Here is a 14,432-nt window from a genome sequence, read left to right as displayed (position 1 = left end):
GGGAAAGAGGTGGGACGTTCAGGGATGGCTTCATTGAGGAGGTGACAATCAGAGGCCTGAACAAGGTGAAGGAGTGAGCCAGTCAGACATCCATGTGAATAGAACAATAATTACAGCAGCCAACAGTTATATACATCCCAGGCACTGTGCTAAGCATTTCACACATACTGACTCAAGCCTCTGACAGTATAAGTACTATTATCAGCCCCATTTTATAGAAATTGAGGCTTAGAGAGGCTAAAAGACTTGCTCAAGATCACGCAGGTAAGGGGCACCAGGATTCAAACCAAGGTGGTCACATCCACACAACCATGCCATGCTGCCACTAAAATGCCAGCTTCAAGAGCACGCAGATCTTCCGTTTGTTCTCTGATGCGTCCCCAGTTCTGGCACAGTAGGCTCTCAATAAATGAAAGCTGTTATGCATGAAGTTTAAAGGAAGCTGAGCTCCCGTCCTGGCACCAGCCAGGGGAAATGACCCCAAGACCTCTTCTGCAGGTCTTCAATTTGCTCAGCAAATATTTGCAGCTTCATTTACATCACGACTGAGGCTTATCAGGAGTCCCCTGTGCCAGAAAGGACTTACAAAAGAGAACTGAGAAGCGGGATGAAAGCCCACGCGCAGCTTAATGGAGGGAGCACAGAGAGGCAGGGCCGCCGGCTGGCTAGAGGCCAGAGTCCAGCTTACCATTAGACCCAAGGGCACACAGCGGCGGGAGAGGGGAAACTGGGCCCAAATGAAGGGAGACAGGGGCTGCATGGGAGGCAGTCAAGGCAAGAGGTCCAGGTTGCAAAGCACGGAAGACCCAGAAACAGCGCAGTGGGAGCCCCGGCTCAGAAGGCGCTCGGAACCCAAAATCCAGCGCCCACTGCGCCGATACTGGACACCGAGAGACCTAGGGACACACTAGGGCTGCTCAGGGGCGCACAGCGCGGTGGCGCCGGCCCTGGAACCCGCTTCTCCGACCCCATCAGATCGATCTCTCAGCCCCTGCCCCGCCCCACCGCCCGACTTACACAGCCCCGTTCCGGAAGCCCTTAAGCATGGACAACGCTGCGTGGTAGCGGCGCTTGCGCAACAGTGCGTTGATCGCAAGGAGCAGAGTCCGCAGCTGCGGCGGGGCGGCCATAGCGCGGGCGGCGCGCGGGGTGGCGAGGACCGAGCAGGACGCCAGCCCTGACAGCTCCGGGTTCCTCCAGCACAACCCTCAAACGCCGGACAGTGCCGGGCAGCGCAGCCGCGTCTTTGCGCCCATAAGATGCGTCTGCTGTCACTCATACAAGGAGAGCCAATCACAGGACTCACTCATCTCACCAGGGGAATGGGACGCAAGCACACTCCCGAATAGCTGGTCTGATTGGAAGAGAGGGAGAGCTTGTAATCAGTCACAGTGGGCTCCGCCCGATTCGGCCTGAAGAAGGTTAGAAACATGCTCCTGGATTTGTCCAATCAGAAAGTATGTTTGTCTCGGGCTTGGAGAGAGGTGTGTCACCTGTGAGCTTGGAAGGAAGTTTCCTGAAAGAGGAGCCTCCCTCCCGAGAGTTGGGATGGTGGCACTGCGGGGAGCCAGGCCTTATCTTTACACATGACAGTTCTGATTGGTTAACATTGATCATAGCGATCTTCTCAGACCATAAAGGACTTGGCACCCTTTGGGTTTCCATTTATTCTTAAAAATCAAACTCCTTCCCACGGCCCGCCAAGAGAAGACTCTGTATGATCTGGCCCCTGATTCCCTCTCTAACCTCACTCCCCCACTCTCCCCTCCTCCCGTCACTTGCCTCCTAGGTCACTCCTCTCCAGCAAAACTAGCCTCCTTGCTGTTCCTCGAGCGTGACGCTCCTGCCTCAGCGCCTTTGCACTTCTAGTTCCCTGCCTAGTACGCGTCACCCCAAGTTCTTCCCATAGCTGGCTCCTTCTCAACCTTCAGGTTTCAGCTGAAATGCCACCTCCTCAGAGAGGTCTTCCCAGATATCCCATCTAAAGTAGTACTGCCCACTCTGACTCATTACCCTCTTTTATTTTCTTCATAGAACTTTACAGTCTTTGAAATTATTTTTTTGCTACATGTTCATTGTCCACTGCCCCTACCAGATGGTAAATTCCATGAGGGCAGAAACCTTGTCTTGTTTTCTGCTGTAACTCCAGTACTCAGCACATGGCAGGTGCCCAACATAGGCTTGTTGAGCAATATAGTTCTGGGCTATCTCCCAGAACACTGAGGGGTGACATTTATGTATGATGTCACTGTGTGGAGTTGTTACTGGATGACAGTTACACACTGAGTGGTGGCTGTGATTTGTGAGGGTGTCCCCTGGTACATGGGCCATCTGGTATTTAACTGTGACATTATTGCCTGGGTCAGTGTCAGAGGTCAGTGAGGAGGAATTATGCTGGGCCTATTTTATCATTACAACTGGATTTTCTTTTTTGGGGGGTAATGGTGGACTAATTTATTCAGTTAATCTTCCCTCTGAAAATAGCAACTTTAGGTAAAATATAACAATATCCTCTGAAAAACACTGAAATGCTTAAAAGCCTGGGGAATGCTCAGTCCAATTATTAGGTGAAAGCTGGTAACCAGATATTTAACAAGATTGGAATATTGGAGCACGAAAGCTACTTATGACATGAGGGCTTTTGCTAATATTGAACCCATGGGTTTCAGTTCATCAACCACATAGGGCAAGAGGGAGAGAAGTGAAAGTCCAGGGCCTGTCCAAGGTGGGGAGTCTAATAGAAGAATCTCCTCACATTAGGCTGAGACCCCAAGGGTCTCACCCTTGAGTTTAATGTGATATGAAGCTGCACACTCCACACCATGAGCCCCAAGGGAGTTCAGAAAAGGTTGCCTTGATACTGAGCAGAACAGTTGAAGGAAAAGGAAAGGGGAATATTTTAAAGCCCTTTCTTAGGGAGTTGTGACCATTGATGAGTCCTTTTGTGCTCTAGGGAGTAGAGCCCAGTAGCCCAAGAATTCTCAAGCCATAAACTGGGAACCTAGTTTGAAGTAACAACTGGATTGCCCCTAGTTATCATTGGAAGTGACTGGAAGTGCCCCCAAACCTTTGACAAAAGCAAATGCAAAGTCTCTCTGAAGAGGGCACATTTATCAATATCTTTGCCTTCAGGGAACCACCACAAGTAATTTTTCAAGGTGAAACCAGCACACAGTCAGAGATAACTAGGAACCCAAGAAGGGTTCCTTCATGAAGAAAAAATAGATACAACAGATGGGAGGAACAGATAAACACAGACTTCAGGTACTGTAATTCACAGCCACAGGTTTTAAAAAATTGTGCATACAAGATTTAAAGTTAGGGCTTCCCTCGTGGCGCAGTGATTGAGAGTCCGCCTGCCGTTGCAGGGAACACGGGTTCGGGCCCCGGTCCGGGAGGATCCCACATGCCGCGGAGTGGCTGGGCCTGTGAGCCATGGCCGCTGGGCCTGCGCGTCCGGAGCCTGTGCTCTGCAACCGGAGAGGCCACGACAGTGAGAGGCCCGCGTACCGCAACCCAGGTTCTGGCCTCATAATTGTCAAGTGCTGGCAAAATGCTAAGGCTTTTATCACCATATCCCAGATTCTGTAGGAAGAGAGAAACATGGTTACAGAAACGGTGCTAATCGCTATTAACATCTGATCAGAGCTTTAAATGGCAATTCTGATTTAACGCAGCCCCTCGTAAAGTACTGCAGTTTTAGAACCACTTTATTTCTAGTCCCACAAAAAAAAAAAAAAAAAAAAAAGATTTAAAGTTAGAAAATAGCTACAGAAAACAGAAAATTATTTTTTTTTAAACATGGAAAATTTGAAAAGGAACCAAACAGAACTTCCAGGAACATCACCTGATACTCCCATGAAGAATCAGTCACCAATCCCTGATACATGGCCCAGCATTAGGAAAGGGTGTTTGGAAACTATTTGGTTCAGCAAGTACTTCCTGAGGGCGCTCTTTTGCTAAGCCCTTTCTCACAGATATTAAGAAATTTCTGCCCTCAGGGAGCCTGGGGGTAAATTTCTGCCCTCAGGGAGCCCGGGGTAAAGAGTCACCATATAGGAACACTTACCATTGCCTGGTGCCCCCTCCCCACTTTTTTTAAATACTTTTTCGGCTGCACCTCACGGCATGTGGGATCTTAGTTCCCTGACCAGGGATTGAACCCACACCCCTGGCATTGGAAGCATGGAGTCTTAACCACTGGACCGCCAGGGAAGTCCCCTAGTGACCCTTTTTAATGGTACATAACTCTGAGTTCCTCAGGGTTTGGCCTATTTCTTCACCTTTGCCCAGTGAAATTGAATTTATTTATTTAATGAGCACCTACAGATTATTAATAGTATGTCAGGAGTTGTTTCCTAAGTGCTTTATTAACCATTTCATTCTCATAGCAACCGTATGAGGTAGGTACTATAATTATGCCCACTTAACTGATGGGAACTAAGGCAGAGAAACAAAGTAACTTGCTTAAGATGATTTTGCTAAGTGATGGATCCCGGATTGGAATTCAGACCCTTGCTCCAGAATCTTTGATCTTATCCACTGTATTTGTTTGCTAGGGCCTCCATAACAAAATACCATGAACCGGGTGGCTTAAACGACAGACATTTATTTTCTCACAATTCTGGAGGCTAGAAGTCCAAGATCAAGGTGTCTGTAGGTTTGGTTTCTTTTGAGGCGTCTCTCCTTGGCTTGCAGATGGCTGCCTTCTCGCTGTGTCCTCCCATGGTCACCCCTCAGTCTCTGTGTACATCCAAATCCCCTCTTCTTTTAAGAACACCTGTCATATTGGATTAAGGCCCACCTATGTGCCCTCACTTAACCTTAATTACCTCTTTAAAGGCCCTATCTCCAAACACAGTCTGAGTAGTAGTGATTAAGATATCAACATATGAATGGTGGGGGGCACAATTCATCCCATAACAATCACCACACTTTGCTGCCTCCTACCTATACCAATGAACCTAACAAGATGTCAGGGTCCAGTGTTGCTTTGTATGTCCTTAGTTTCTTCCCCTTAAGGCTGGGAGTCTAGTTGAAGGTGCTCATGATTTCTCCTCTCACCATGGAGAAGTTAACTTTTCTGGGTGGCTGGTGCACTCACTGTGAATGGGAACACTGGGCGTTTCCCAGACTTTCCCTCTTCCCTGCTTGGCTCCACCCCTGGAATTGCCACATGACTTACCGCAGGAGTCTCTAAACTATGATTGGATTCAGTTCAGTGCCAAGGTGCTGGCCCTAAGGGAATGTGACATAGGACTGATAGATTTTGGTGGAGGAAGAGATGGAGGTGAGTGGAAAGTTTGGAGCAGGGGGCAGCCTGACTGGAGAGCCTGCGGGAGGTAGGGTCTATATCCCTGAAAACTCATTCAGTTGTTCTGTCCGTCAAGTAGTCAGTCGACAAGCATTTCTCAGGTTGCCTCTGTGCCAAGCTCTGATGGTGGCCTCCAACCAGAATGGATGAAGCACTTCCGCTTAGAGGGCTCCCTATTGAGGGGGTAGAGAAAAGGAGAACTTCCAATGGCTGAAGAGTATCACATGATGGGGTAGGGGTGGGAGAACAGCATTTTAGTAAGAGAGGACAGCATGTGCAAAGGCCTGAAGAGCAGATAAAAATCAACATGTGTATATGCACCTGGATGTATCAAAATACAGCCCTGCCCTTCCTTGGACTTTCGATGGGGTTACACCTGGATAAACCCATCGATGGCTGAAAATATCATTAAGTCGAAACACCTAACCTAATGAATATCATAGCTAAGCGTAGCCTACCTTAAACGTGCTCAGAACACTTACGTTAGTTTACAGTTGGGCAAAATCATCTAACACCAAGCCTATTTTATAATAAGGTGTTGGATATCTCATGTAATCTATTGAATACTGCACTGAAAGTGAAAAGCAGAATGGTTGTAAGTGCATTGGTTGTTCAGCCTTGTGACTGCACGGTTGACTGGGAGCTGTGGCTCACTGCCGCTGCCCAGCATCATTACAGATAGTTAGCCTGGGAAAAGATCAAAATTCAAAGTTTTTCTACTGAATGCATATCACTGTCAAACCATTGTAAAGTTAAAAAATCATAAGTTGAACCATTGCAGGTCAAGAATTGTCTGTACATGGAAAGCTTCCAAGGTCTGGATTAATGGAATCTTTTAATCCATCACCCTCAGAATAAAACCCACACCCTCTGATACAGTGTCTAGTCCAGAGTAAGGGACGAATAAATACATAATAATAGACAACATACTGAAAGGGAGGGGAATAATGATTAGAGAATTTCTTGGTGGACATTTGATGCAGAACAGCTCGGGTATCCTATATGAAGACCAGGCCTCTTCATGGTTATACTTCTGCAAGACCAGTCATGTACTATGTAAAGTAAAAGCAGTGACCAATGTCAAAAAAAAGGATCATAAATTATTTTCTCTTTCTACTCAAGAAACTTTAATCAAAGCCCACATCTCTATACTTAATGTGAATATATCTGGATGTCAGCCCTTTAGTGGTTACAAAGTTTTCACAAGTAACCTAATGTAATTCTAAAAGACACATCATTTTGACTCATATTTAAATTTGTGAGAGTATTACAGCCAGAGAAATAAATGATACTTTAGCCCTTAAAAAAAAAAAACCCACTCCCTCACAGCGGCCTTGTCTTTCTCTCCAACCTCATCCTCCTGTACCCATACATGGCTTATTATCCTCAGTTGCCCCTTTACAGTCCTTGGCTTCCTTTCATTTCGGCCTCGGAGCCTTTGCGCTTGCCCAAGATAATAAAGCTAATAAGCTCTGCCTTTGTGTTCCCTTTTGTCCATCTGATTCCATCTCATTTTTCAGGTCCACCTCCTCAGAAGCCTTCCCTGACCTGCCTAAAGTAGCTTCCCCTCCTCCCAGAAAAAAATACTTAAAGTCATAGAACATGTCTCCTTTTTTTCTTGCTTATAGCCCATCTCACTTGCTGGACTATGATTCCACGAAGGCAAGGATGTTTGTCTTTTCATTCATGGCTGCATCCCTAGCATCTAGAACAGTGTCTAGCCTACAATAGGTCCTCAATACCTATTTTTAAGTTAATTAAATGAATGTGAATGTATTAATATATTACTCGAATAATTTAAAAAACATAAGAAAGTTATATTGAGAAACTCTTGCCGAGAAGACATGATAAGAATCTGTGGCCATTGGATCTCTTGCCAGAGAGGCAATGGGAAGGGGGGCTCGAAGTGGGCCCTGGGTCTCAAAGGTTCCCAGGAAAAGAGGTGGGACATGGAGTCTGGGAGAGGAGGTGGGTTCTCTGTGGGGGACACTTGCTCAGAGCTAGCTGTGCAAGGGGCGGGGAATAGGAAAGGGAAGGGTGCTGGTGGCGGCGGGGGGTGGTGTTGTTCAGAACAGGATGGGGGGTTCGTGGTAGAAATGCAACTTTAGGCAGAGGGTCTTTGAGGCAATTTATCAGGAACAGTGGCTAGCAGTGCCCTACAATGACAGTGGAGCTTATTGGAACAGGTATATATTTTTTAATTTTAGGAGCTATATATGTAGTGAATATAAGAAAATGAAAACTGTGATTTTTGTGATGGTTGCTTTGGATGAGGCTAAAATAATTATTAAATAAAAAAACAATGAGAATGTTTAGAGTCAACGTGGTAGTCCAGTTGTAGGAGGATATGGCTATGCTCGTGGGAGAGATCATGATTGTTGGCACCTCCATGGTTCCCCTCTCCTTCCCGTGCACACCCCAACTCTTCCTTGTGGCCCAAATGTACTTCTCTGAAACTACATCACATCTTGAAATTACACAATTCTTTTTTTTTTTTTTTTTTTTTTTGCCGTACGTGGGCCTCTCACTGTTGTGGCCTCTCCCATTGCGGAGCACAGGCTCTGGACGCGCAGGCTCAGCGGCCATGGCTCACGGGCCCAGCTGCTCCGCGGCATGTGGGATCCTCCCGGACCGGGGTGTGAACCCACGTCCCCTGCATCAGCAGGCAGACTCTCAACCACTGCGCCACCAGGGAAGCCCGAAATTACACAATTTTTAAGATTTAATGTCTGTTTGCTCCCCCTCACCCCTAACTCCATGAGAAAGGACCACTCTATTCCTGGAGCTATTATAGGACTTGGTACATAACAAGTCCTCAATGAGGGGCTGATGGAGCATAAAGGAAGATGGCAGAGGGGTCTGTGTGTGATGCGGAATCCAAATGAGGGGCAGGAGAATCCCTGAGAGACCTGAAAGGGCTTTCAGTGAGGCTGGGCTGGGGGTTGCTGAGGTGGGCATTGGGGATTTATGTAACAGAAATGGGGTCCCCGAGAGGCAGGGATGAAGGTCTGTAGGAAGAGGAAATGAAGGCTCCTAAAGGGTGGAAATGGGGGGTTACATAACAGCCAAGAGGAATCTCTGAAATGATGGGGGATTAAGACCAGGCAGAGATGGGAGTCATGTGAGGAGAGGCTGGTGGCTCCCAATAGGTAGAGATGGTGGTCACTGTGGGAAGGGGAATGAGAAGTTTATGACAAGGGATGGGAATCCATGCTGCACAGTTGGGGCAGGAGTCCTGTATCTGGTGGAGATGGGGGTCCTTGCAAACGAGTTGGGTGGTCCAGGTGAGATGGGAATGGGGGTTAGTGTTGCAAAGGCAGGGGTACTGTTGTTACCGAATCCAAGCTCGGTCTGCTCGCCGCACGACAGGCCAATGATAGGGAGACGAGGTGCTGAGGCAAGGAATAGCAACTTTATTCTGAAAGCTGGGCATCCAGGAAGATGGCGGACTAACTGTGGTGTGCTCCAAGGACAAAGAACAAGGTAAATTCAAAGGGCCAATATTGCCAGAACAGAGAGTTACAGGACTCCTATCACTGTCACAATGTGACCATTGCAATGTCCCAGAGCCCTCCCAAGCAGCGTGCCCTGTCCCTTTCCCATCCCATGTAAGGAAAGAGATTTGCCCCGGTTTTCTCCCGCTCAGCACACTGAAAGTATACATACTCTGTCCAGTCAGCAGATGACTTGCAGGTTCCCTGGCTATAAAAACAGACACGCAACCCATGCTCATTGTCAACTTTCCCTGGCTACTAGGAAGTCAGCCCGCTGTTCTTGCAGCAACACGTCTCTTTAACAAACTCTACCTTCCTCACATTCTGCCTTGTGTCTGGAAGTTCTTTTCCAGCCCGCGCTCGGACCATGACATTTTGGTGGCCCACATGGGGATCTCTCTTGGGGGGATCTCCTCTCCCACCTCCTCTCCTCATTTCTTGGGACCCTCTGTGAACAGGCAAGTTGCCAGGGAAGCAACAGAGGAGCTCTGGCCAGGGCCACACCCTGGTGTGTTCCAAAGGCTCACTTCACCCCAGTTACTGCCGCCCAGAACGGGTGAGGGTCCCTCTGTCTTCCTTCTGGCTGAGGACTAGGCCAATTGATATTATGCCGGCGCAGATCAGGCATTTAAAAGCCATTAGGGCGCCTGCCACCTGAAGACTCCCGTGAAAGGATAAGGGGGTCATGGAGAGGATCAGGCTGTTAGAGCATCTGCTCCCAGCAAGACAACTTATGTGCACCGTGAGACACATACTGGTTCAAGCAAAACACTGAGCTCCCTCCCCTTGGCCGCCACCTTCCCGGCAGAATTCCTCAGAATGTCTTCTCTGTTACTTTCACTTTTTTCTCCCTCCAGGTTGACTTAAAGGAGCCTAGGTGTTGCCTCCAAGGAGTGCCTTTTCAGGTTTCAGGGAATCGCCAAACAGTGAGTCACCCAGTGGGTCCCGGGAATCCCTCTCTCTCTCTCTTTCTTCCCCTGCCCAAGTCACACGGTGCCTCAGTCACACGGGTTTGTGCCTCAGTCGCATGCTCAGGGGTCACCTCGCACGGTCGGACGCGATTGTTGGGACAATCGGCCCATTTTGTGCCTTAGTCGCATGGAGAGATCACTGGGACAAAGGGGACGCCTTTCTGTCAGCCGGTGACTCTCAGTACCCCCTTTCTACGGCATATAGGCTAGGAATGGGTTCTGGTACATCTCGGGAGCCTCCCTCAGACTCATCCCTCAGCTGTATCCTCAGGAACTGGAAAAAATTTGACCCTGAAAATCTCAAAAAGAAGAGGCTTATTTTCTTTTGTAACATGGCTTGGCCCCAGTATAAACTGGGGGACCAAGAACAATGGCACACTAAATTATAACACGATCCTCCAACTTGTTCTCTTTTGCCGGAAACAAGGAAAGGACTCAGAGGTTCCTTATGTCCAGACCTTTATGGCCCTTAGTCAGAATCCAGATCTGAGGGACTCAGGCCGCATGTGTCTTTCTGTTGCCGCCTTATCCCCACCGACCCTCTCTGTCTCCCTCTCCAGCAGATCTCCTAGATGACCCTCTACTGGACCTTTCCTGTCCCCCACCCCATCAAACCCCTTTGCTTCAGCCCCCGCCCCCCACCTCAACCCACAGCTCCCCGACAGCCACCCCCTTATCAGGGCAAAAGCCCCCTCTCCCCTCCCCACACAAGATCGAGGACTGCCCAACGCCAGGAAACAGATTCTGATATGCTTTCCTTGAGGGAGGTAGCAAATGGAGACATGGGCACTATTACAGTCCATGTTCCCTTTCTCATGTCTGACATTTTCCCAAATTCAAAACAAGTTAGGTTCCTTCAGTCAGGATCCCACCACTTTTATTAAGGAATTTCAGGCTCTCACTATAGCCTTTGACCTGACCTGGCCAGACATTCATGTAATTCTGACTTCTTGTTGTACTCATGAAGAGAAAAACAGGATATGGGCATTAGCCCAAGCTTGGGCAGATGAGGCAGAATTCTGTTTCCAAAGCCTGGATGGATGGTGACCCATTTTGGGCTGGCTAAATGACTCTCTTTGTAACTACACCCTCAATTTCAATCAGACTAGCCTGGAGTGGAATCCCTGGTCGGACGAAAATAAATATGATGTACATGAAGGTAATTTCACTTTGTGCTGGGGAAATTCAAGGAAAAATGCGACTAAGAAATATATTTATGAAGACCATATCCCCATAAACAGCTCAGCCCTGGGAACTAAATATGTGGGGATCGGTGTGACCACCGGACACTTACTTAGTTTAACCTCCCAGCAAGATCCTCCTCCAAAATATAACATAATTCAGCTAACATTCAGAAATTTGTTATACCGATCCCCCCATCACACTCATAATCAGTCAGAGCCCGGATTCTCCCCTTTATGTATAGATGATTACTTCCTCGGAGTTTGGCCTTCCCAATATAATCCTAGGCCATGGACCCCAGTCTATTTCTAGAGGAAAACTCCCAAAAGGTCTGGCTCTGGGGACCCACAATGGGGGTATCCTTGAGGGGAACCAGATTTTCATTTCTATGAGGTAACAGGGTCTATCTGGATCTTCCCACGCTTTGAAGGGGCTCCTGAACAATTATTGCTGTGGTCCCAGAGATGACCATTATGACTATAAAGGATTTAGCTTCCTCAGGAGGTATTCCCAACCTTGGGTACTTCCTCGAGGAGGCCTTAAGACCTGTCCGGGAGAGACAAAAATGAACCACTGATTGGGGGCAACAAGCTTATGATAACCCATTTTAAAAAAAATTTTTTTTTTTTTTTGGCTGTGTTGGGTCTTTGTTGCTGTGCACAGGCTTTCTCTAGTTGCGGCGAGGAGGGGTTACTCTTTGTGGTGGTGCGTGGGCTTCTCATTGCAGTGGCTTCTCTTGTTGTGGAGCACGGGCTCGAGGCATGTGGGCTTCAGTAGTTGTGGCATGTGGGCTCAGTAGTTGTGGCTCGTGGGCTCTAGAGCACAGGCTCAGTAGCTGTAGTGCACAGGCTTAGTTGCTCTGTGGCATGTGGGATCTTCCTGGGCCAGGGCTCGAACCCATGTCCCCTGCATTGGCAGGTGGATTCTTAACCACTGCGTCACCAGGGAAGTCCTTTTTTTTTAGATAACCCAATTCTTGATTGACCCAAAATAATACATTGTGTCTTTAGAAGTCTCTTTTGGTTTGCAGGCATACCCCTCTTAGAGAGGAGTGCTCTCAATCTTACCATCATGGTCCAGGAATCTTGGAAGGCTACAGTAGCAGCCATTGAGGAAGAGCAGTCAGCCCTAGGCTCTTTGGTTGAGGTGGTTTTACAAAATAAGAGGGCCCTTAATGTTATGACAGCTGAGGCAGGGCGTGTCTGTGCCCTACTAAATGAGACATGCTGCTTCTGTATTAATACCTCTTTCCAGGTTGAAGAAGACCTTCAGATTCTAAAGAAAAACATCAAATTCATTGAAGGTTTAAAACAGAGAGCAGGACAGGGCCCCAGCTGGCTTTCCAGCCTCCTCTCCTCTATGGGGATCCAGATATGGACACTGTTGCCCTTGTTGGGACCATTAATCTTGATAGCCTCTGTTTCGTTGCTTGGCCCCTGCATTATTAACACATTATCTAAGTTCATCTCCTGACAGGTTCAAAAGATTCAATTCCAGATGGTGCTACAACAAGCGTACCAGCCAACTGGCACACGGACTACATTGGAACAAGCCGCCTTATCATTCCATGGGCTCTCATCTCCCTCCGTAAATACACCCTGACAGAGAGCAGGCATTGGGAACCCAGGGCCCCTACAAAGCCCCTACCCAGCAGGAAGTAGCCAGAGAGATCGTCGCCCCTTCTCCTTACTAAAAGTGTTCCCGATCACCTGAGAAGGAGCTAGGCAGGTAGGTAGACATGAGCAGGATATCCAATAGGGCCAAAAATTGGTCCTATAAATAAAGAGAGGGGGTGTGCTCCAAGGACAAAGGACAAGATAAACTCAAAGGGCCAATTATTGCTGGAACAAAGAATTACAGGACTCCTATCACTGTGTCACAATGTGACCATTGCACTGTCCCAGAGCCCTCCCAAGCAGCATGTCCCTTTCCCATCCTGTATAAGGAAAGACATTTGCGCCATTTTTCTCCTGCTCCGCACACTGAAGGTACACATACTCTGCCCAGTCAGCAGATGACTTGTAGGTTCCCTGGCTATAAAAACAGACAGGCAACCCATGCTCATTGTCGACTTTCCCTGGCTACCAGGAAGTCAGCCTGCTGTTCTTGTAGCAACCCTTCTCTTTAAGAAACTCTACCTTCTTTACATTCTGCCTTGTGTCTGGAAATTGTTTTCCAACCCGCACTCCGACCACCACACTAACGTCCCAGAATAGCATCTTATCGGGGTCTGTATGCCAGTTTCATTTATAGAACAGAGAGGGGGAGGAGGTGAGGAAGTAAAGTAAAAAGGCCATAAGTCTTACAAACTATCTCATGGCTTGGCCAGAACTGGAGAGGGGATGTGTTAATTTCTTCTTTTCTGCAGCCATTCACAGATGGGTAGGGTCTGAATGTCTTCCTGTGAGCTGAACAAAGGCACTTTAACATTCAGGCAGAGGGTCAGGGTTCCCCGAGGTAAGCCATTATGTATGCTTATAGCTATAGACAGCATCCTCTTAGTGATGATAGTAACAAAAGCATCCAAAAGCAAAGGTTAAAGTAAAAGAAACAGATCCAACATGGAGTCAGATTTTGCTCTTCCCTGTCACTCTGCGTTCAGTGGAAATATTCAGTCCCTGTTGCAGAGTTGGGGGTCTCAGGCAATTGGACAGAGGTCTGTATCACAGAGCTGGAGTCAGGTCCAGTGTAGTGGGGCTGGAGGTCCAGAAAACAGGGTTGGGAAGGTGCCTGTGTGCAACAGGGATGGGGTCAGTGCACAGAGTTAGGGGTTCAAATTGAGACAGGCTGGGACCTGGGACTCTTTGCTGCAATGCTGCAATGCTTGCACCTGGACACACATCTTCCTGAGCAACAAAATACAAAGAAACTATATGGGACTAAAAATAACTGTGTGCATGCATGCACGGTTGGGGCAAATTCTGGACCCCAAAGATACAAAAAGACAGAAAAACCCAACTGCCATTTGTGAAGAACCAGAAATAAAAACTGGGTGTTGGGAGCAAAAGCAGGGTATTGCACATGTCCCCTTGCACACAATACCACCTAAGGGGTGGACAAAACACCTAAGCCACCCCTCCACCTAACCCCTGGACACACCCCTACCTTCACCCCATATAAGGAACAAGCTTGCCCCTCATCAGCAAGCAAGCAAGCAAGGGAAACTGTCGTTTGCTCTCCCTCCCCGCTGCTGCAGCAAGGGCCCCAATAAAGCCTTGCCTGAATTTCTTATCTGGCCTCTAGTCAACTTCCATTCATTGGGGAAAGCCAAGAACCCTGGTTGGTATCAAAATGCTGCAGAGATAGGGGTCCACGTGTCCAATAACTGGGTTATCCAGGTGGGGCTGGGAGAGCCCCAGGATGCTGGGGGTCCCGCGAGCCATTCCTGGTTTTCTGGGATGGTGGAGGAGCTCCGAGGAGGGAGGAGGGCGCCCCCTGGCGGCCCCGACGCCGCCGCCACCACGGCTCCCA

General features: G+C 48.2%; 1 protein-coding gene across 1 annotated transcript in view; it reads right to left on the bottom strand.

Moving 5' to 3' along the window:
* PXMP4 (peroxisomal membrane protein 4) overlaps positions 1–1,149 on the bottom strand; it is a 12,439-nt gene extending 11,290 nt beyond the window's left edge. The window contains exon 1 of the mRNA XM_007446828.1: positions 1,018–1,149. Within this exon, the coding sequence (XP_007446890.1) occupies positions 1,018–1,130 (113 nt within the window). The 5' untranslated portion in view covers positions 1,131–1,149. The remainder of the gene's footprint in view (positions 1–1,017) is intronic.
* Positions 1,150–14,432: the final 13,283 nt, after the last annotated feature.

This window comes from Lipotes vexillifer, unplaced genomic scaffold (assembly GCF_000442215.2).
Source record: "Lipotes vexillifer unplaced genomic scaffold, Lipotes_vexillifer_v1.1 scaffold75, whole genome shotgun sequence".
Classification (NCBI taxonomy): domain Eukaryota; kingdom Metazoa; phylum Chordata; class Mammalia; order Artiodactyla; family Lipotidae; genus Lipotes; species Lipotes vexillifer.
This window is presented reverse-complemented; position numbering and strand designations above follow the sequence as displayed.